General features: G+C 33.7%; 1 protein-coding gene across 1 annotated transcript in view; it reads left to right on the plus strand.

The window, feature by feature from the left end:
• LOC150098180 (uncharacterized) overlaps nt 1-24,225 on the plus strand; it is a 113,895-nt gene extending 89,670 nt beyond the window's left edge. The window contains exons 4-13 of the mRNA XM_090406221.1: nt 1,799-1,871; nt 2,213-2,318; nt 5,599-5,729; nt 6,472-6,628; nt 8,165-8,254; nt 9,197-9,354; nt 13,326-14,058; nt 17,249-17,299; nt 19,052-19,114; nt 23,071-24,225. Of these exons, the coding sequence (XP_090262347.1) occupies nt 1,799-1,871; nt 2,213-2,318; nt 5,599-5,729; nt 6,472-6,628; nt 8,165-8,254; nt 9,197-9,354; nt 13,326-14,058; nt 17,249-17,299; nt 19,052-19,114; nt 23,071-23,387 (1,879 nt within the window). The 3' untranslated portion in view covers nt 23,388-24,225. The remainder of the gene's footprint in view (nt 1-1,798; nt 1,872-2,212; nt 2,319-5,598; nt 5,730-6,471; nt 6,629-8,164; nt 8,255-9,196; nt 9,355-13,325; nt 14,059-17,248; nt 17,300-19,051; nt 19,115-23,070) is intronic.
• The last annotated feature ends 735 nt before the right edge of the window (nt 24,226-24,960 follow it).

A 24,960-nucleotide genomic window follows, 5' to 3' on the forward strand; every position in this document is an offset into this window, starting at 1 on the left:
TCATGCATGTACCTTCCCCTCCATTCAGAGATCATAATTGTATGCACCAGTATTTCATTTCGTAAGATTTTAAAGAATGCTTCGAGTTAAAAAAAAAAATTTAAAAAAAATTGAAGGATAAATAGAAAAACATCTGAGTTAGTGCACACAAGACATCTGTTCTGTCAAACTTCAGAAAATGAAAGGGTTTTTGTATTTAAGGATACTAACAACTATTCTGAGGATGATAACAACTATCCAATGTTGAGGTCAACTATAAAATTAGCCCAAGGTTTTCTGAAGTTATGTCGCGCTTCAAAGCGCAGCCAAGTTCTTCACGTGCAGTAAGCGTCACCGTACAAAGCTAAAGGAAGGTCACAGTGGCAACATCTAAACTCTGCGCGGCTCATCTTGACAGGTGTGGAAGCTCTAGTATTCCTATGAAATGCAAGGTCGACGTGTTTGAATCGAATCCAAAATTTTGAGTTTTTTTTTTATTTTAACATTCTCGCTTCTCTTTCTTAGAGACCCATCCCTTGTACCAGGAAAAAATGGGCGAAATACATTTCTCCCCTGATGTTTTAATGGAACCTACTTGCATGTTATCGAACTTTTCCAAGAACAGTGAGCTTGTCAGTTGCAGAGGACAAACATGTAATGAAAGCTCTAAAAAGTTTTTTCACTTGGTTGTATATTAAATTAAACTTGACAAGAAATTATGTTCTTGTTTAATCTTTATCTAAATGTAAGCATCGCGACTAGACTACTTGTATATAGAAGCTAATGACTTTAATTGCCGTAGTATCCCATAATGCAAAATACGCATGCTTTCGTGTATGTGTACAATGCTATGCATTATAGGAAAGGGCGACTACCTAGACTGGTTTCGACCTTTATTTGAAGTATCGTCAGTGGGAACCAGACCCAGAAGAGATGATACGAAACTCATTGAATACAACGAAGTCCCTTCAGTAACCTAAAATCCATTACTTGAATATTTCTAAAGTTTGGATGAACATCTGATGAAATTCTCTTTAAATGGAACTGAAGACTTGTTAAGCCGAGCATTTTCCCCCCCTTGACGGCTGAAATTTTGAGTTTACACGTTTGCATTTGTAATTAATAAAGCTTACCTCTAGACAGGATGAATATTAATGTGTTATGATTAAAACATGGAAGAGGTAGAATCAATGGTGTCAATTGAAAATGAGGACAGCTTTCAAAAGAAAAGTGATCATTAGATGAAGAAAATACCAATAATATGCACATTAGAAAAACAGAGCACTCTTGAATCAACGGAAAGTTTCATAAAAATAACCAAAACTTAACTATGAAGTAACAACTGAATTTAAGTAAGAAGCAATGAAGTGATTAGGATCATATATTTGCAACTTTAATTATAAATAGACGTGTCAAAGATTAAGATTACATGCTAATTTTCAATGAACACAGTCGTCTAATATCCCATTTCGATTTTCCGGTTTCTTTTCAAACGCGAGAAAGGTTGCGTCGACATGCATTTGCCGACAGTGTGACCATTCTCATCTTAGTGTCGCTTATATTCGAAAAAACATCCGCGTCTTGAATTCAAGACCATGTTGTTGACCACAGTTTCTTTAAAATTAAAGAAACTGGTCAATAATATCAAAAATGCTGTTCATTAGTTTGCATTATTACTTTGTGCCAAAGAAAAGTTCTCCATTTTACGTAGTGAGTTGATTTCTTATAGTAACATTTACTTTTGGACTTAAAACCTTTTGGGGTGATTTTTATACAGTTAATAAATTATCATTTACTTTTAGATTTATTTTTAAATTAGGAATTCTAACGGAAGAAATGGTGGTCATATGTGTCACGGCGACCAAACAGAATATAAATTATGTGAAAAACAGGTAAGGACAGAAGCAAAATCTTTTTCCAATAATAATCTTCGTAGAACAGATGAACTATTCATTTCTAGAAATTCGTTTGTTTTATTAGTTACGATTATGTATTAGGAATTTTTTTAAAGAACACGGCGTTTCTTACTCTAATTTAACTATTTAGTGTCGATCAACAAAAAAAATATATTTATGGCATTAATATAAATCGAAATTTCATCTTGCAAGTTAATTAAGTAAAAGTATGATTTCATCTTGCCTTCGCAAGTTAAAATTAAAAGTATGCCAATTCTCTCAAAAACATTACTTAAATCGATGGAAATAGCGTTTTATATCCTGTTAATTGTTTGCAGCCATGTCCACCTGGTTCTCTGGAATTCAGACACTTTCAATGTACCCAATATAACAATCGTCAAGTGGCTGGTCAACAAGTAGTCGATTGGATTCCACAAAATGGAGGTCAGTGCATCTTTCGACAACTAATTTTATTAATATCATTACCATAAAAATTGCTTAAAGATGCGACAAGATTGTGGAAATAGTTGAATGTTTTTCAATATATAATTCTCGAAGATTTTGAAACCATAATCTGTAGTAAACTTATTCACTTTTCCTAGCAGTCGTGTGAAAACGAGCAGTTCGAACCTACGCTTTGTATGGATTGTGAAATCCAATAAACTGGAACTTTTCAAGATTTCATTTTAATTACAATGAGCAGTGCCATTTTGAAAAACGCATCCCGTGGATCTTTCTCCACTACACACATACAAGGAGTATTCTGAAGACTTGGAAATAGTTATGTAAATTATAACATAGAGTTGATAAAATCCTTCAGTGATATAAAATAAATTAGTTAAGCTGAAAACAAAATTCCACTTAAACTGCATCTGGCATTCGTTTAATATTTCTATTAAGGGATGATTAAGAAAACATGAAGGGGAAAGCGGCTTCCTTGACGCTGTGTAGAAGCTACAAGACCAAGTATCAAAGATACCAAATGCCAACGTCATTAGGTAATAATTGCACAACACTTATCTTTACAACGCCAATTACTGGAAAAGAAATAAACAACGAAAAAAAAATAAAATTATAAAAACTGCACATGATAATTAAAGTGTAAAAGAAACTGAACACGGAACACCAATTTACATTGTGATTGTGAAACGCTCAGTGAGTTGATCCTTAGGGCTCACGAACACGTAAGATTTAATCTTCCACACTTTAAAGGGTTGGTGCTAAGTTTGTCTGTACAAGTAATGAACTTATTGTGTATTGTTGCTGTATGTGTGTGTGTGTGTCACACACACGTGCTCCAAGTAGTCACGATTATAAAGTGCAACAGACGTTCAACCTTTTTGCGTTTACTAGCAACAGCGTTACTTGGCTCGCGAGCGTCGCCAAGGCCTTGGCTCTGAATGCTAATGATTAAGTGACACTTGTGGGTTGGCCTCGGTCTTCTTTTTATGTCTACTCACCATGTTGGGTGGCGTAGTTTTTGATGAGATGTCATTTCCGCGTGTGTCTACTCAAAGGTCGGGAATAGGTGCTGCCATCTAGGATGCAGTTTCACTGAAGTGGAAATGGTGCTGTAGAATACTTCGATATATCGTCAGTGATGGATGGACGAGTCCTCTTATAGAACAGTGTTCATGAAAAAAGGGAATTTATCTAAAATACTTGCACTGCATAAATTCAGTTTGCTATTTCGAAGAGAAAATTGTACACTTAATTACATGGTCATGTATATCTAAATCTAATGTAAGAAATTCTATAGATCTTGTATACAATAGTATTATGCATGCCCAAATATTTTGCGTGAGTAAAATATTCCATCGAATTCTTCGGGAATAAAATTTGAAGTTTGCTGATAAATAGGCACACAGAAATGGGTGCCATATAATTCGACTTCAGTTAAAAGGCCTTTATAAGGATTCTAACCTTGATCTTTACAACCAAGGCTACGGTGACTCTTTCTGAGCTACGGTGGCTCTTTATATTAAGACTGCAGGGGAAAGGCGAAATTAAATATTAAGATTCAAAATTAAGTGTATCAACTTGGACATTGTTTAGCTTTGTATTTTATTCTAAATTCATATTTTTACTCATCATCATGCATATCAAGGATTTAGGCCTAGCATGGCCTGTTCCGGCCTTAGACGTCATCGTTGAATCGTTTAAGAGGACGTCCTGGTTTTCTTTTTCCTAATGGCTTGTACTTTAAGGCTTGTTTTGGTAATCTTTCTATTTTCATTCTTTGAATGTATTCCATCCATTTATGCTTATATATTTTTTATTTTTTCCATTACTGATTCCTGCTTTAATTCTTTCATAATTTCTTCGTTTCTTTTGTGATCAAATAGAGTATACTTTGCAGTTTTTCTCATAAACTTCATTTCTGCTGTTTTAATCTTTGTTTGTCTTTTTGTTTCATTGTCCAGCTTTCGCTTCCATACATTAAGACCGGTAGAGCTAATGTATTGTATACTTTTAGCCTGGTTTGTTTTTGAACTAGGTTTGGTTTAAATATAGAGTTAATTATTCCTGTTATTTTTAAATATTTTGCAATTTTTATGTTTATATCTTTTTCATTTTCATAAGTGATCATACATCCTAGGTAGTTAAATGAATTCACCTGTTCTAAGATGTTATCTATTACTATCTTAGTTCTTGCTGGATCTTGTCCTTTAAAGGCCATAGTTTTTGATTTTTCTGTTGATATTATCATACCATAATCACTGGATATCTCATTTAGATCTAAAATAGCTTTCTGTAAGTTATCTTCAGAATTTGTAATTATTTGGTCGGAGTCCGCGCGGTTATCCTAGTGGCTTTGCGCTTCGCAACCATATGCCTGGGGAAGGAGTGTCCAAAGTTCGATTCCCGTCGACGACGTGAGGAGCTTAAGGATCTTTCTCAGCCATAGCCAAGTCAGCCGGTCTTGGGCGTGGACAGCAGGGTTTTTCCCCCAGTTTATCCTTGGGTTTTTCATCCCGTGAACACACGCTGCTACAGTCAAAAAAATGCATTCCCCCCCCCCCCCTCAGCGGCAGGCCGGCTGGGGGTTGTACTAACAAACGTCGTATCTACGTAACACGCGGACCCTGCAATGGAAGCGGGAAAAACGCGCAGAGGAAGAAGATTTGGTCGTCGTCGTCAAAAAGGAGAGTGTTTAAGTTCACAGTAGGAGAAAGTTTAATACCTTGATGGAAATGTTTATTCCATTTTATTATTATATCATTTAGGTAAATATTAAAAAGAGTTGCTGAGAGGGGACATCCCTGTCGGACCCCTTGGTTTATCTCTCTCGTATATGATAGCTCGTGATTTAATCTTATTTGTATTTGATTATTTTCATATATACTTGTGACAGCTTTTAGGATATTATTTGGTATTTGTCTTTCTTTTAATGTGGTAAATAAAATGCTTCTTACTCCATTTTTTACTCCATTAATTTAATGCATTTTAGTAAAAAAAAAAAAAAAAAAGTGTGATGCAATTGATCACATGCAAGAGTTCATGAACAAGTGAATCCAGAAGTAAATATCGTTTATTGAAATTGAGTTAAAACTATGTGTAAACATTGTATCGGTCACTGAAATAGTCTTTTCCACTGTCTTGATCTATCGCGAGTGAAACGATGTATGTTATACATTTATTCATATTATATAATTTGAGATACTTAATAAGAACAGCTTGATGTTTAACCTAAATTCAGAACACTAACAAAGCTCTCTTTTAGCTAGCCGTCATCCTTGCGAGTTGCGATGTGCAGCCAGAGATGGTCGTCTTACGTATAGCTTCGGTAAAGTAGCTGACGGAACATCTTGCAATGTGGATAACAGCCATGTCTGTGTTAACGGCCGCTGTATGGTAGGTAGGAAAAAAAAATACTCGTTTCTATGCTGTGTTATTAAAACAGGCTAACATCTAATAACTGTATTGTCATGTGTTTTATTTTTTTTTAATTATTAAATAATCTTATTTTAATTTGCGAAGCTTTAGAAAGAAATTGTTTACTCTGTATTAAACAAATGATTCAAAGCGATTCATTTTGTAATTAAAAGTTTTTGCTTACTTGAATTTGACAGTTTTCATTGTTTCGCTTAATTTATTTTTTCTCGTGCGAATCACGTGATAGCACATTCGTTTCCAACAATTCTGGCATTTCGTTAAAATTAATTTGCTGCAGTAAGGCTCATTCGCTTAAAAAAAGTAACAATCCAAATATAATTAAGATGAATTCCCACGATAATTTATAAATGTAAGAATTTAATTCTCAAGGGAGGTAGCAACTTGATTAAATTGCAAGATATAAAGCTTTCCTTATAATTAGTGCAACTGCTTAAAGCTTTGTTTTTTTACCAATAAATTAATTTCAGATTTGATGAAATAAGCTCTTGGTGCATAGACAGTCATTAATACAAATGAAGTAAGAGTTGCTGATTATTTTTCCTTCTAATAATTCGAAAATGCTTCGTAGATAATAAAAATTCTTAAAAACGAAATGTTCTATTTTTATGCTAGCTTTAATTATAAAACCATCTCAGTTATATACTTTTAAAAATAAACGTAATAATACTTAAAGTCATGTTTATTTTGATTTCTTTGCTAGCCAGTGGGTTGTGATGATACAATCGGGCCAGAGGTCCCAACAGACATCTGCGGCATGTGCACGGAGATAAACGCCAACTGCATTCATCATAGGGATGTTTACCTTGGACAACCAGAATTCTTTACCGATTCGAGAACCGGAATCCACAACCGCAAAGGTAATGGGTTCATCTCTTTTCCTTGTTAGCTACGTCAGATAACTATCTGCATCATATTTATATTCGGAGATAGCAATCTATATTTGCTTATTCAGCCGAAGTGAGGGCAATTATGAATGTTGGAATATTTTATTACATATTGTTTGTCCAGTGATACAACGTGGGTTTCAAAGTGGGAGGGAGAAATTAGTTTTAATATTTCCTTGTTTTTCTTTAAACCTGTCTTGAAGCTTGATAATATTCACTGGAAGATAGAATGAGTTTTTTTTTTTTCCCAAAGACGTTTGAAATTTAAAATCTTGCATTAAGAATAGCGGGTTTAGTGTCTTTCTGAAACTAATAACTTTCATATTATACCAGTTAACTGGGGAGGCTTTAACATTCCAAAAAATTAAAAAGCTGACGATAGCACATTGACTAATGGTTAATTTGCTATTTCAATAGGCATCGGTAACTGGGAGAATACATTAAGAATAACAAAGTACTCGTAAATATTGAAACCATAGATTTCGTTTTGATAGGCTATTTTTTCTTACACGAGAGTTACTTTTTTATTTCTCCTTTTGAGTCTGACACAAAGTGTGGTTGCATTAAGTTATGAGCAGTTTTTCAAGTTTGTTTTCCGAAAAATCGGTAAGGATATCGTTTTGTTGCTGCAGTTATCCTCTTACAGTTTTCTTGACAGAACGAAGCAGATTCCAGTTAATTGAATATTAATATTCACAGAATTATAAAATTAGGCATAATTCATTGATCAAAAAGTTAAACAAATTAGGTACTCATTAATGTCGTGAAACATTCTACATACTTCTAATATTTACATAACCCATACTGTCATTTCTTTTGATGACATAGAAATTATAATTTCATGTTCAGTGAAGTTTCCAGCAGACTATTATTTATAATAAGATTAATAAAACATTTCTGCAGTATCAAACATTTATCGATTTAAATTTGTATATTTTCTGTCTTCAGAGTAAATTTCGCTGTAAGTGTTACACAATGGTTCGCCTCGTCATCTTTTATATGTCCTCAGGGTAGGCGATTACTTTTCTTTTAATTAATAAAGTGACCGTGACTGGTCTATAACGACGCGTCTTTGAACCCTCCCTCTCTTATTGAGGCGATGACGTGATTGCCTACACACGCCACTAATATGTTGTAGGTTCTGCAACTGCTCGTTTCTTGAGATTAATAAAAAAAAAAAAATTAAAAATCGGTTGAAATGGCTTTTGTCCGACTTCCTTCTAGGATGTTGATGGCTTTTCAATCAAAGCGAGTTTGCCAATCTCTTGAAGAGGTGAGGGAGCATCAAATTAAGGAGAACATAAAGCATTTGGAAGTTTATTTGATAAGAGGACATGCAAATAAGAGAAATCCAAGTAACTGCATCTTATAATTGATGAATTAAAACTAATCTGCATCAATCGTAACTACCATATATAGTCTAATAGAATATAAGAGATTTAAATGACTTAATGTAAATAATACAAGTTATATATATATATATATACACACAAGTTTATTCTGTTAAAGGTACAAGAAGCAAGTATCACGAGGTCGTCATTATACCACCTAAAGCAGTAAGATTAAAAATTCAACAAGCGACTGGAGAAAACTATTTAGGTAAGTTCAGATGTCTTTTCTTCCGCTAGGCTACTTATACAGCATTCTTCGAATGTTGTCTTAAAATAATTTTCATAAACAGTGCTTACGATTCGGGTGATTACGTATTCTATGTACGCCATCATATCTCAATCCCACGTCTTCCGTGACATCATATTAAGGAAGAGCCCAAGTGTCTGTACTCTTTCTGAGCTAAAGATTAAGGTTGTGGCATGCAAAAGAAAAAGTTGTTTGCATTTAATAATAATTTTCTAGGAGTCTGCGCAATTTTAAAAATGAGCAGATGGCTTAAGTTGACCTTGATCAACTGCTAATTACGTCATTTATAAAAGTTAAGGTTGCGTGTATAGTAAAGTTGAACTTGACTTGCTTCATGAAGTTATTAAAAGCGAAAGTGGTTGGCCTTAAGCGAATTTGTGAACATATTCGCTTAAGTTGCGTTACCGGATTTTTACTAAAAAAAAAAAAAACTAGCTAAATAACATTAGGTGTATGTCGAAGTGGACACCGCGACATGTCAGTTTTTTCTAAATTGCTAGATTGGAAGAAGTCTTTGTTGTGTTCTGCAAGTTTTCCAATTTAACTTTGACGTTGATCAGAAATAAATGGCGTTAACACATCTATATATAGATTTGTTGAATTATTTTTTATATATTCAATCTATTCTGAAAGATGTTATCTTCCATCGTCAATTTAAAACAGCATAACATGGAAGCGGCAAGTATTTGAATCTACTACGTAACAATATTGATGCATCACGTCAAATGGCATATATGAAATAAATGGTTTGTTAATATACAGTTAAATTTTGAACATTTTTTAAAAATTAGAGACAATTTACAGTAAATTTATCTAAAACAATTCAGTTTAAATGTGTCATTTTGTAAATAAGATTTAGTTCAGGTGAATTCAGAATGATCTTTTGACCTTTTATTTAATTAGCAATTCGAGACAGAAACAGTGCCGTAATTTTTACGCCACACTTCACTAATCCTAGTCATCACGAAGTAGCAGGCACCACGTTAACCTATGAACGACACGAAAATAACAGCGAGTCATTGACAGCTACCGGTCCGACCAACGAAGACCTCTACGTAATGGTAAGTGCTTCTACAATTACCATTCACTGTGACGATAATAGTTGTTGTCCTAAAGAAACTCACGAAGTTGATGCATTCTTCTTTTTGGTTGACCTAAACGTGAGACACTTGCTCACATGTTACAAGAGCCACTACTAGTTTGCCCGAACATTCTTCCCTAATTTAGCATTCTTGCCCATAATACTAATTTTCTGACTACCTTTGGGCTTTGTGTGATTCTCGTCTCCTTTTCCTCCTGTGAATCTCGTAACTGAACTTTAATCTTCTATACATTTTGCTGGATGATTATCTGCCATCGCTTATGATTCTTCTCACCTTTTCCTTATGATTGGTTATTTTTGTTCTTTGCCTCTTTTTAGGTCGTTTTTTTGCTTCTACAATAACTATATTTGAACCATTCTTTTACCATTTCTAGTTATTTTAATGACATGGTTTGATGTCGCATTTCTTTTAATTAACAAGATTATATAAGAAAATTGTTGAAAGAGGACAATTCATCCACAATCATTAAATGTTAAACATATTCCCATATGATTAAAGACATACGAGGGTGGTCTGCAAGGTTCTCGGCCTAACAATGAAAAACGAATTTATAATTTCAAAATTATATTTATTTTTCAACATAATCTCCCTTAAGACTAATACATTTATTTCAGCGATATTCCAACGCCATTATCCAGCCCCTGTAGGTCGTTCGCAGTAAGATATGCAAAATACCCCTCTACAGCTGTAAGTACCCTCTTAATTCGAAGAAAAACGCTGACCAGCGAGGAAGAGTTTTAGGAAGAGATAGAAGTCAGAGGTAGCCAAATCTCGGGAATAGGGTAGTGTTCCAACAATCCATAGTGCCGATCCCTTAATTTTCACATTGCCAAAACACTTTTGTGGGCAGGTGTATTGTCCTGATGAAAGATGATTTTTTTCTTCTGCAAACCGGGTCTTTTCTTACGAATTTTTTCGTCTAGTCTGGTTAAAAGAACGGAATAATATTCTCCGGTTACTGTTTTATCCTTTTCAAGATAATTAATAAACAAAATATCCTTTAGCATCCCAAAACACCGATGCCGTGACCCTTCCCGCTGATGGAACCGACTTTGTCTTCTTTGGCGCTGAACAACTGGCTTTTGTCCACTGTTTTGCTGCTGTTTAGATTCTGGTGTGTAATGGTGAATCCAAGGGTCATCCATGGTAATAAATATGCACAAAATTAGTTTTATTCTTGTTAAAATGTTCCAAGCACTGCTCAGATTTTCATGCGAGTGGGTTTTTGATCTGCTGTGAGCAAGTGCAGCACCCATCTTGGGCAAAGATTTTTCATATGCAATTCATGCAAAATATATCCTACACGATCTTTTGAAATGCTTATAGTCTCAGTAATTTCACGCACTTCGACTCGCCGGTCATCCAGTACCATATTGTGCACTTGATCAATGATTTTTGGTGTTGTTACACTTTTTGGACGTCCTTCACGTAGATCATCTTCAAGGCTGGTACCGCCACATTTAAACACTGCAGTCCATTTCTTAGCTATTGAAAACGAAGGAGAAGAGTGCCCATAAAATTTTATGAACTCGGAATGAATTTCTTTTGGCGTTAAACCTTCTTTTACAAAAGACTTTTATAACTGCACGATACTCAAATTTATCCATTTCAAGGGATACAGATAACACTTTTGCTTCAGACAGCTGTATAAAACAAACTACTTGATTAAATGCTTTGTAATTTCACATGGATGCTTATGACAGATGTACCAACTTAGAAAAAAAAAATTTGCCGATAGTATTGCCATCTATGGTCGAGGCCGAGAATTTTTCAGACCACCCTCGTATGTTCGTATTCTTATGGAGTACATATAAAATTGATGCATAAACAAATACTTAGGCGCCTTTTAATCATGTAGTTACATGGCACAGAAAATTTAATTCTCTGAAATAATTATTTTTTCAACATTTTCTTCTTAATCCCTTGAAGAAAAACGAACAATATATACACACTTTAAGATAACTACAAACATTAAAAGATCAAATGCCTAACATAAAAAGTCGTGCATGTCACGAAAATAATCAGTCATACAGGAAAGAGATAGAGAGCTATAACAACTGCAGACAATACTCTACCAAGATATATATATATAGAATGAGAAAGTTCATTTAAACAAGGTCACAGCATTCTTATTCCTGTCTCTTGATAAAAATTAAAAACAATTTTCTGACTAGTGTATCTTACTGCAGAGAAAACCCTGAAACCACTGCATGAGACTGATTAACTCCCTTCACTTAGTCCTTATTAAATACCTGTAAAAACTTTTCAAGTATCTTTATTTAATCGATATTAAACATCCTTTTTTTACCTAAAAGGCAACTCGTTTGTGTTCTGCCTTAAGTTATGTAAATGAATTTTATACAAGCAGAAATAAAACTAGTTTTCCGATGTAAAAAGGTTGGCAAGTCAGTCTTTTCAATAAGTACTTGCAAAGTTTAAAGCATCCTCTATTGGCATCAAGGAAAACATTTATTTGCAACTAATTTCCAGCCGTTCTAGACAGTCTCCAATAGACATCGAAATTTACTGAGTACGCTGCTTTGGACAAGCGTTTTTAACACCAGTGCAACAGACTGAGTGACTGAAAAGCAATCCCCAGACAGGGGAATTAAATAAAAAAATTATTAATAAACTACATTATTTCTAACGAAACAATAGAAACTTTCAACGAAGCGATAAACTATGGTAAGATGCATTTCATTCTATCTCCGAACTTATAGTTAAATTCTTATTGAAGTTAGCTTAATTTTATTATCTCATCTGTCTTTTTCTAACCACTACAGAACATAAACCTTAACAGACTTCTCTGATTCTTCAATTTTACCCCAAGCTTCGCCATTACCTCTTCCATCCATTAACGTATCTTTTCATTACCAATAAAAGGAGCACGTAAAAATAAAAACTTCAGTATATTTCTTGCTTCGATTGTTTCCTTAATAGTAAACTTCTTGTAATTGAAGACTTAATGAAAAAGAGTAATACTGCATCTCACTCTCTTAATTTGTCTTCATTTATGTGTTCAGTTAAGAGTTGCTTACATGCTCATATCCAAGAATTTTCTCAAGACTAGCATTTAAGATTACAAATGCTCACCTGCCTACACCTTCGGTTTTGATCGTTGTTACTGTTTCGAAATATTATTATAAATACTTCGATGTCATTTCTAGACTACCTTTCTTACCAATGTAATGTTTTTGTTATTGCGGGGATCATTTGTTGTATTAATTTACAGTCGCTTTCGCCTTTCCCATAGTTCATTTATGATTTGAAGACATTCTTACAAAATTAACTCAAAGAAAGAAAGAATAGTTTTATCGGTACCATAGAATGTCCATCTAGAACACGGTAGTTTATTATAGTTTCATATTTGCGTAATCCCCACCCTTCTGAGCTGTTATTTAAGAAGTGTTTTGGAAATTAATTTCGTAATGATCCTTTACGATGAACTTAGTCACTAGAATTATTCTTTGAAGTACCATTGGTCATTCAAAGAGTAATGAAGATTAAATAACCTGCTTCCATTTATAGATTAATTTCTTTGCCAAATGTATGAAATCACAAAGGAAAAGTAAACCAAATCTTGCTATAATTTCTTCAGGATTTTACCTCTACATATTGATAAATCGTATTGACTCATAACCTGTAATACAGACTCTTGTTTCACTTTTTATCAAACATAGACTTCAAAGACTTGAGTATTACATTGAAATACAACTGTGTAACCAATAATAAAATGCCTTATTATAAAGCCTTAGTCGGCAATAGTTTTTTCACATCATTCGAATTTAATGTTTGTTCTTCTTACATAATACTTAGTACAGTATAACAACTTTTTTTTCTTATTAAAATATTTCGTATTTTAATATAATATTTGTGTATTTTGACGTGAATTAGTAAGTGGTTTGAATTATATTTGGAATATTTTACAGGTACTCCTGAGAAACAGAAACCCTGGTGTTTTTTATGAGTATTGGCTACCCAGTCAAACGCCTTCAAGTCGCCGTGCATCATCTGTATCATCGCCACCTTTAGCGCCTCCAACGCCCCATATTCCGTATATATCCACAACCACTAGAAGAGCTTGGATTTCCTCACCTCGTGATCATCCAACTGAAACCTTTGGAAACAGTGGAAATCATGCACACAATTCTTTTCCACCATCTTCTCCAAAGCATCACGCTGATCGAAGACCAAATAAGGATCACTGGAACAGAGGTGCATCAGCCGATGCTACATCCTATCCTGATCCTCCTCCAAGAACACGTCGTCCACCAATTTTAACTGTTCCTATAACAGAGTTACCTTCTAGTCGTGGAGGTCATCACAGTCCTTCGCCTGCCACACGAATATATGCTGTGTGGCCGAATTCGACGAGATCTAATCCTCCTACGACGGTAACAAGACCTTCACCTAGCAACAATAATGAAAATCCCAACGGGCATCGCAATGTGGAAGATAACGATTATAATCGATATTGGATCAACGGAAAAAGTTCCTCTCCTTGGTCTGAAGATCATCACCCAAACAGATTTCCTAATCAAGTTGATATACCTACCGTAAGAGGGCGTCCGTCTCCTACTCCAGTTACGATTTCTGTGCTTCCTCTTCCGGAGTTCTCCTCAGCTAATGAAACTAGAACTAGAAAACAGAAGAAATATCGAGGTATGTTGTAGTTAACATGTAACATAAGCTATGCATTGTATAGCATAAAAGAAAAATTACATAATGATCTTCAAGTAATGAATGATGAACATGTGCCTCTTAATCCATACACCTAAAATTTCATTACCAGATATATCAGCAGCACCTCTTTGGTAGACTCCTAAATTGCAAAATTTAATTCTCTCAGGAGAACTCAATAATGCAGATGTCAATAAGACAACTTACTACATATGAACTACTTTTTAGACCCGCTTTCGTTGGCTTCTTGAATGGTATTACAATAGACAATTATTCTGTACAACTTATTAATAAGTACGTGACAAATTATCTAAACCGAATTGCAATTGTTGATCGAGTTATGTTATAAATCAAGTTGTATGAGAATAGCGACATTCTGTTTTTCATCTAGTTAACAATGTGGTTTTTAACATTCTGTTTCACAGTCTGATTTGAAATGATATTTTAACGATGGGAATACAGTGAGGTATTTCTTACTGTGAACCGAGATATTCAATTGTTATTTCTTTTTTTTTTTATACCGTTACTCTTTTTTTTTTTTTTTCAATTATTTTTCAAGAACACGAAAAAGAAATCTAACAATCAAGTTCTAACTTAAAAGGAGTATTTTTATTAATTGATCTTTCAATACCTTAATTTTATTATTTTTTATTGTGACACTAACCCGCGCAAGGATATCATCATATAAAAATTATTTTAATTTGAGTTAAGGCCGAAAATAATGACGAGATTAATGAGTCTACTTCATTATAAAAAAAGAGCTTTTTTTTAAAAAAAAAAAATCTTTTTATCTTTACATCAGAATTGTTTGGTACTTGAATGAAGTGTCAACCAATGAAATTAGTAGATACTCTTCAGTTTCTAAATATAATTTTGATATATTGAAAATTTTTAATATTTGCTTTCTGAAGGTCACGAACATCAATTAAATATTTCAGATGGCAACACGTAGAATATAATAAATTAACTAAATGTAAATCATCAGCATAATGAATAGTTCGTGTTTTATAGAATATGGCATGGTTTTACCTCTCACAAAAACAGTGATAACATTATCGTATTTTATAATCTTACTAACAAAGCAAACGTTCTTTGCCGTGATGGCAGGAAAAAGACCCAGAAGACCAAGATATAGATAGAAGATTGGTACAGTAAAAAGTGCCTTTAAAGGCCAAAGTATAAGATCTGATAATATTGGAGTCTTGACAAATAACAGATTAATTTGGAAAAAAATTGTTGATCGGAAGTTAATAATGGAGTAACTTTTTCATGTAGTATTATCATAATTATCCAGTACACCCCCTGAGAGTACATATCAGGAATGTGATGATGACAGATCTTAATGTCTTGGCCGCATAACTTTGTCTCTTCACGAGTCTAGTCATCCCATTACTTTGTGAAAAGAGAATCGAGAGACTTGTAGAAAACAGCATTACTTTAAACTAATTGGATACAAAATGCACGTGCGATATGTTACTCAAATAGTGCAGCCATTCTCGTCGTTTAAAGTTTGGAAATAAGAATTCCATTGACAGTTTTTAAATTATATAAATTCTGTATCCATAAAAGAATGATCCACTAAAATAACTCGCTGGCCAAATTTAAAATTTGGCCAACTAGTTATTTCATCCTATTTTCTTGTGATTTTCGAGCTCAGTGCTAGAAATTAGTACACCCTGCTTTAATTCAGGTAAAAATAATATCCGGGAGTAGGTAAGTGAAATTAAAATTAGTGGACCAACAGGAAAGGAGAAAAAAAATCTTTTTGAGCGACTTTAAAAAAATGAGTCGGGAAAAATAAACATTACTTTATTTAAAATACAAGGATGTTTGTTTCAAAAAAAAGTGAAATGCTCATAAGAATTCGTTTTGACAGTTGGGTATACATTTGAAGAATTTTATTACGCATTAGTCGAAAGCATATCCTAGAGGAGCACAAATCGGTGTCCGTGGAAATCAGGATGCGATAGTTTACCGTACCATGCATTCATGATCGCTTGCTAGCAACGTGTTTCAGTCATTTTAACGCCTCCGAGATTTACTCTCAAAAATTCGGATTTTTCGTTCCACAAAAATGTTCAGACCACCAAATGCACTTAAGGTACAGGCAGAGTCGCATACCTTTTGGTTGCTTTGTGCTCAATTTCAACCGGTGATCTAAAGAAATGGAAAAAGTCGTTACATTGTGCGCAGTGATTTTTCTCTCTTGATATGTCAGGACAGAACTTCCGCGTTGCAGAGCCGCCGTGCTAAGCTCGAATTCGATATTTAAACTGCCGATAGAAAAGACATCAAAGGTAGAAACTGAATTATGTTTCCATCCGTACGTGTGACATGTTTCCAGTCTCTTGACACTTTGTAGCAGAAGGTGCGCCCGAAATGGTGCAGTCCTCTATTGCGAGGGATGCGTTTTCACGTGCGATGTAGTGCCCTTATTATTTTTAACATCTTTCTGCTTTTGAAAATCCTGGTTAATCCAGTGAAAGCAAACATGTCTTATCTACAACCAACATGCAATTCTACTGTGGTAAATGGTGTGTTTAGTTGGTACACGAATTTCATCTCTTCAACAGAGCCGCCATCCTACCTATAGAAGTTCTGAAATTGCGTGGAAGAGGTTTAATCTATAGAGCAAGTATCCGGATTTCATAGGTGTGTACAGTATTGACGGTATCATAGGAACACGTCATTGTCATCGCCTTACGTTTTTTGTTTGCTTTATAAATTAAGAACATAAATTATAAATTTATGTTCTTAATTAATAAAGATTATAAAATATGCTAGGCATAAAATTAAAGTGATTCTTTATTTCATTTGTAGCCTAGGTGTAAAATTTTTACCTTATAACGTATATTTTTTTACAAATGCAAGCAGTACTTCAATAGAAATGTAAGCACTAATGAGTGATATCGATGACCTTCTAATATTGTATATTAATCATAAAAACTAATATTTTAATCATGCAATCAAGTATGAATAAAAGTTTATTCCTGTAAAACTTGTTTGACTAGTTATTTGGCTAAATATCTTTGAGTAATTAAAAATGTCGTAATTAAATATCTTTGAGTAATTAAAAACTAATTGTCGAGCATTAATCGACAATTAGTGTAATGTGTTATTCAGGAAAAAAAACTGAATATTTTGAAACATGAAATAAATTTTCTCTTTGTAGATAAAGCTCGCCAACATCCACAAAGTAAAAGAAAACCAGTACCACCACCAGGTAAGGGAATAATAATAAAGATACTACATACGCTGAGTTAGTTCTTAATTTTTTATATTCTCTTACTCATTCCATATTACTGTGACCAAATTCTGTATTGAATATAAAAAAAAAAATCATATGAACGTGAATTTAAATTCTCTGCTTCTTTAGTGCAATTTGGATTTTTTATTCTTGTAATCATGACTGGACAAACTAAATTTAAACATTTATTCAGAGTTAGTTCTCTGCTATAAACACCTTAGATGGTTCTTTCATGTAAATCAACGTTAAGGCGATATAGTTTTCTTTATTTTACAAATAAAAATGTTATGTATTCATTGCAATAGATCATAATAGCACTACCTTTATGGATGTGATTGCATATATCTGTCAGAGTAGTGTAGATTTTCATCGTATATTTATAATCTACGTTCTCAATAGCAGCTCATATGTCTTCCTCTTTTACAGCCAAGGTCGCTTATTCGGATTACAATGGTTTATTATTTGTTGGCGAAGAAAAGTATTTGACTTATGTTTCTCTGGAGATTTGAATTTCCCGGATCGTTTATAACACCAGCAGAAGGAAATAAACCTGAAAATTTGCAATAATAAATAAAGAGCATCTGCTTAGGGCAGCTACGATAACTGCTTTCTTTAAAATGTGCCCAAATATTCTGTCAAAATATTTTTTCGAATATCATTCTAGCGTAGACGTCTGTGAAAGTTTCTAAATTGTAGATGATTGTTTGTCATCCAGTCTTAACCCAGTTTGCTACATGGAAAGAGAAAGACCGGCCTTCTTAAAAGTGCATGGAAGGTGCCGACTATAATAGAACGAGAGAGTTTTTGCTGAATTTAGACCGATGACAAAGAACTGATGGAAGTTCCTGATGGAATTTTGTAAAAAAAAAAAACTGGTTGGCGGCCGAGTGGTTAGCGTATCTGCTCTCCAGCCAAAAGGCTGCGGGTTCGAATCCCACCGTGGGCATGAATGTTTGTGATTATCTGTGAAAATACTAGAAGTGGTGGTCGGCGATTGATGGCGTTGGTGTAGATGACAAAGGTAGTTGCAATTGGTGGAGTAGTGGAGACAGCTGTAGAGTAGGTGCCCTCCTTCGATGAGTCTTGGGACTCCCTGGAGGTGTTATGTAATAATAATAATATCCGGAATAAATATTACTAGATATCCTGAATCATTGCTAATATTAAAGAATATCTAAGCATATCGGAATATACAGTACAAATACGAAATAATCATTTCAGATGCATGATATTAAGTATTAGATTTACTTAATAGGAAGAAGCCGTTATTGCAACTTTTTTGTGACTTATCTATTAAAAGCGTAACAATAATTGCATAAGGAAAACAGAAAAGCATTGATTAAAAGCAGTGCTTAAGTAAAACGAATATCTTCCTGCTTGCGTGATCAGTTATATTGTAGACCAATCATGCCTTTGTCATGTGTCCATCACATCATTATGGTTACTCTTAGCTTTATTCTAAATTATAATGCGTATCGTAATTTATATAAGTAATTAACTGTTATGCTTATTGTATAATTTATTGTATATCTATTATTGTTTACGAGATTTACATCCAAAATATCTTCACAGTACTACTTAATGTTTATGTTAAGTAATACTGTGAAGATCTTCGGCAAACCTTTTAAACATTTAAGAATCAACGTGAAGATTGTAAACAAAAATAGTTTAAGAATATTGATGATTTATTATCAGTCTTATAAAACTCGATTTCGTAAATATTTTTAGGAATCTGCCTACCTTGTCAAAAAGTGAAACATCAGACCAAGGAATACTGCAAGAGTGATTTTGGTGAGTTTAATCAATTGTGTGCTGTTTCATAGCACTAGTTAAGTTACAATAATGAAATAAAAATATAATTTTTTAAAATATTTTCATTGGTTACCTTACTTTTCTCCTCCTGGTCGTTTGGAAAAGCAGCATCAAAATTTGCAAAAATTCATATTAATAGATTTTGAAATGAGTTCGGTTACAGTGGGTACTGAATTGTCCTTACTTAGTTGCATTAAAATGCATTATTAAAAATAAATTTTATTCAACTCGAATATATTGATGTCATGAGACTAGTCAACTAAGTCATTTGTTTCAGTTTTTCTTACTCATTGAATGAATTCAGAAGGGAAAAAAACGATTCTTTGTTCCAGAGAATAATACAAATACACAATATATAAAATCTAAACGTCAGTTAAATAAACAAGCCCGGGTCGATGGTAGTGGTGCCATACAGTAAAAGGAGGAATATGCCACTTACGCTTTCTGATTGAGTCGATGGCGAAAACTATCAGTAGCAATGATACAAATAAATGGTGTGCTAGCAAGAAAGTAGAGAATTCTAGGAAAAACAAGAAGTGAACGATACATGAAACTGCTTCTTCGCATTGTATCTGGAGATAAAAAAAATTTTCCCTATAATTAACCAATAGAAATTTTCGCACACCACTTTATGCGCAAAATTTTAAAATTTATAATAAATTTTTGGAATAAGTTTCACGATTCTAATTGCCATCTCGCAATTGATGTTTATCAACATGATGCAATACGAAGTGGTAGAATCTTCTAGAGGCTGTTAAGATAACTTAGAAATGGAGGAAAACGTACTATAAAATTATAAGACTGACATTAAAGACTGAAATATTGGTACCTTGGATGGCTGAAGTAATTACTTTGAAAAATTAAAAGAAATAAAGAGTGAAGTTGCGGAACAGTGTTGGAAAATATCCAGGAGGAATGTAAACACGAATAAAGTTTCAGTAGTGAAGATAGTAAAGCTGTTGGAAAGGTTGTTGGAGTAGATGCTGTTCCACAAGACATGATAAATATGGAGGTATAAAAGTTTTACAGTGGTTGCACTGCGTAATTCAGAAAGCATGTAAGAAAGTTGAATTCCAGATGGAGAGGTGTAGCGCTTTTATAGTTCTGCTTTATAATGAATGGGGGAATTAAAAGGAATTTCGCAACTGAGCGTTAAGTTTTATGCAAACATACTTGAAAATAGGCGGAGAAAACTTGTATGAAAACTTGGAAAGAGACTGCCTGAACAGGAGTTTTTCAGAGCCGGATTACTATTGTGATACAAATAATAGAAAAATCATGTGTTTGAAAAATAGGTAAGCTCTTCGAAACTCAGCTGTAAGATCGTGCCTTATATACAGCAATGTGTAATCAATGCAGAATTGAAGGACATGCAAGAAAAGTATTTGATATAAAATCGGTACATTCTATCTCCATTATTATTCCTCTTATGTATGGATTATTATGAAGGAAAGTTACTTAAAGCTATGTTAAAATCAACTGTTACTTCTGTGTAAATATTTTGTATTTAAGATGTCCTCTTAAATACATTTCTTCAGGCCTCAAACTGATAATTACTGTGGAAAATATTAGTATTAAAATTCACAGAATAGATACAAAAATTAAGAAAATAGGCATAAACTGAACACATCCTCAATGAAGAACCTATGGAACAAGTAAAACATTTTAAACCTTCTTAAAAAAAACGTTCAAGTTGTTCACGGAGACTCATTTGAATAGAAAAATTTAATAAGAGAAATTAGTTAAAACAATGAATACTAACGATGTCATGTTCACTCCTGATAATTCCGATACGATTCTGTCAATGATGCCATCTATTTAGGCCTAATTTTCCCCCTGAGCTCATACCTATTGTCCCATCTTTGAGATCCAGAAGTTAAATTAATTTAAACTTGTGAACGTGAGATTGTTAGCATTCATTTAGTATTATTTTTAGAAACGCTAAGTTTCTAAAAATAATTTCTAATAGGTGCATGGAATTTCTAAATTCCATGCACTTGTGTTTGTATATGGGAAAACTTATTTTACTTTGTTCACTTCTGAGGATTTATATTTTTGTTTTTACTTTTAAGCTCTTTCTTCAAACTCTTCGCAAGAATATTTTAAGATATTCATCTAAGAATGTCCTCTAAAAATGTTTTGAAATTATGGAAAATAAAAAATTAGTCCGCGAATTATTATGTGAAGTATCTTCATTACGTAAGGTTTTTCTGAGTATCAGATTACATTTAAGAACTTTGTTTTCGTCTTGGGCACTTAACAGGTCTATAAATAGAACCTTGTCGAATGGGATCAGCATTTAAATAAGTTACATTCTAAATTTATTACATTAATTTCAAAAGTGATCCCTTTTTGGCATTAAGTTATTCAAGTATTTTTTACAGAATCTGTGATAGCTGTATCCATGGATACAGCTCTCACAGATTCTGCACTGTTTTACCTCTTTTCGCTAAATACTGTAAATAAACAACTAAATTCAGGGGCGAATGCTGGTCTTGAAATTCACACTTGCTCTTCTCATTCAGGGAGTGAGAGGTAATTGAAGTCTGATTAGTGGAATAATGAATTACTGACCATTTAAAACTATATATTTAGAAATTTATGTACATTTAATCATACAAATACAACATTTATTTTACAAATGATATTCTATCTTTTTCAATTTAGCTACTTGAATACAAATTCTACCCTACAGTTCTTCTTTATGAACTGGTCAATAACATCGTCATAAAAAGTAGGTTGTACATTATTTTCCCAAGCAACATCTAAACTTGTAAAGCCTGGCTGAAGCTCACTGTCTAGAGCTACGTTGACTGCGTACCGCCTGTGTTTAAGCAACAGAGCGAGACGACGTGAAATGGCTATGCGCGCACATGAAATCACAGGTGCTCTTGCGAGGACCTGGAAGCGCCTACAACCGAGCAAGCCAAGGTAGCTTTGACTAGACGAGCAAACATCGGCCTTCGATACACAAAGCTCAATTATTGCCGCGCAAACTTAAGACGTCTTCTGTCTACAAAAATAAAAGCCTAAATGGAATGCTTATAAATGCATGCATTTATTAACAAATATCTTCTTTCTCAATTAATGAGTTTGCGCAGCAAGCATGAGGAATTCGCCACTGCCTAAATTACAACAGCGCTTAATGCTATTGCGTCAAAGTATAAAAAGCAAACATATTACTGATCATCATCATCCATTGATGTTTACCAAAGGAGCGTACACATAATACGCTCCTTTGGTAAACTTTGGTACGCTCCTTTGGTATACTTAAGGGAGCGTACTATGTGTACGCTCCCTTAAGTATACGTTATTGCTGACTTCTAAACAACAGGTTTTCGCCCAAATTAATCTCTTATTTGTAAGGTCACCATTAGGTTCACAAATAATTAATTCATCTAACTAGATCTTTGTGTTTTTTTTTTTGTTTAGGTTTTCCTCTCCTATTCTTTAAATGTTGATATGACCTAAGATTTTCTCTGCTCACACATTTCCGAAAGCTAACAAGTTATTTCCTAATATCTTCAATTTCATGATTCTGCCCTTGATATCATCTTTTCACTTTTAATTTATTCCACAACTCTCATGGGTGTTCAATGGTTTGTGTCTATTAAGAATTATTCACATCGGTTGTTTTGACTTGGGTGGATTTATTTAGAAGTAGAACATATGAATTGAGTTGAATGTCTAAAGTTTTTGATATCAGAATCGGATCGAAATTTATTTATATATTTTGATACTTATTCATACTGACACCACATAGTGTTCTTGCATTCCTAAGTGCTGACTGTTCATTTATTGAGAACGTGATGCGTCCATATTTTATTTGTATATAAAATAAAATATTTTAACACTTTGAAGATTTTTGTTAGCCCTCAGCTTTCTCTTTTTATTTTGTCATTGACTAATAAGTTACTATTTAATTTTTTTTTCAGTATTGAGAGTGCTGGTTCTCGGGTATGAAATCGTTCACGGCGAAACCCGTTATGAAATGGAGGTACTACAGTCGTTCAAGAACACCATGGCCATCCTGCCTCGCGAATACGTGTGGAGCCCAGGCTCTTGCCGTTGTCCAAAGCTGAGAGTTGGCAAAGAATACATCATCATGGGAATGTCCGACAATGGATACCGGAAAAATGAAAGCCGCTTATTAGTGGACAGGAACAGCTTCATAAGATCGTACAGCGCGAAATATGGCAAGAGGTTTTTGAGATTAAGGAGAGATCAAGAGCGGAAGTGTCGAAAAACGTAGTTAATAGTGCCGCCATCTCGTGGAGATTGAGAGAACAAGATCTGCGATGGGATAAAAGGATAATCGTCAGATCCTGTACGCTTGAAAAAGTGTCAAGAATTCCGAGGTGGGTGTTTAAACTTACGTTTTAGTTAAACGGCTTCCATCTGCTTCGGTGATGCTTAAAAATATAAATAGCTGAAAGGGGAAAAAAAATAAATCAAATGAGACAAGCAAAAGAACTGTTGAAGTCCGTTCGCGAAATTCCAGGACTGAAGCTTTAGATTTCGGAATGGTTGTTGAAATAGTAAAGGAGGCAGATGAAGGAGTCGATGTTTCCTATTTCACGTGCATAGTGTTTACACGCGGGATTAAAACAAGCATGGTTATTTTTCTGCTGTGCCAAAGTAAAAGACGTTTTAAGTTCTCGATGTTCAGTTTTGAAACTATATTTGTTTGTTTTTTTGTATTATAAAATTTTCCTGAATGGCTTTAGTTTTCCTGCGCGCACTTGATGCACACACACCCGCGAATAAAGAACTGGAAAGGGATGCAGTTTATTGACATGTAATATTGATGTTCTCCAAACAAAATGAATGTTTGGCCATTGTACTTGCTTAGAAATGTCATTTCAATATTGAAGATCGGTTGTAAAAAATAATTTCAATGTGTATTGTACTTCAGATATCTTACTGTTGCTCTACGATGTCCAAATTTCGTTGTAAAAATATTACAAATGCTGTGAATCTTAAGTTATTGATTACTAATAATTGTATCGTCAGTGATGTAAAGTATTAATGTGAGCCAATCTCTATTGTTATTGTCCATTTTGATTCCTAAATATACATCATGCCGTGTTCAGCTGTATCTGTGTTCACTATCTAACTACAACACTTAGGATACACTTGAGTCTTTTGATTAGCCTGTGATAGAAAATGAAAGATTTAATTCTTCCATCTGTTTTCTCTTCAATTATTTCATACCAAATGATTCATTGTTACCTACTAAAATTATCAATATGGTCATGACTCCAATCAATAAACAGTACAAAACATTCTTGTATTGTGACGTCATTAATCATCAATGGAAATCAATGAAATGTTATTAAAATTTTCCAGCGTGAGTGAAGCTGTACTATATGGCATTCTTACGTACTACATTACTGGTATTACCATTACTACATTACTGGTACTACATTACCATTCTTTTTGACTTATTGAATATGAAAAGATTTTGCTTTGCATTTGTAGTATTAACTTTAAGGACATTTCACATGAAATGAGAAATATATCAAGTGCTATACGTGAAAGCATGGTTGATTTCAGACTGCTTACAACTTCAATGTATGTATGATAGTTGTGGTTCCCATAGCAACAATAGGAAGGTAACGTCATATCCGTCAAAGGAAATATATGCATTGTTATTAAATACAGGTAACAATAGTGCTTTATCGCTCTGCTCAAGCTCTTCGTTTACTTTTACAAAGGGAATATTTGAATTTAGGAGCTTGTAAACAAGAAAGCGAACTAGATATTCCTTAAGAACTTTGAGCAGCTCAATTGATATTTTAAGTAGAATATTTTCCTTATTACTT

This window comes from Typopeltis vanoorti, chromosome 16 (assembly GCF_054136105.1).
Source record: "Typopeltis vanoorti isolate ZY-2024b chromosome 16, IOZ_Tvanoo_1.0, whole genome shotgun sequence".
In the NCBI taxonomy this organism is placed as follows: Eukaryota; Metazoa; Arthropoda; class Arachnida; order Uropygi; family Thelyphonidae; genus Typopeltis; species Typopeltis vanoorti.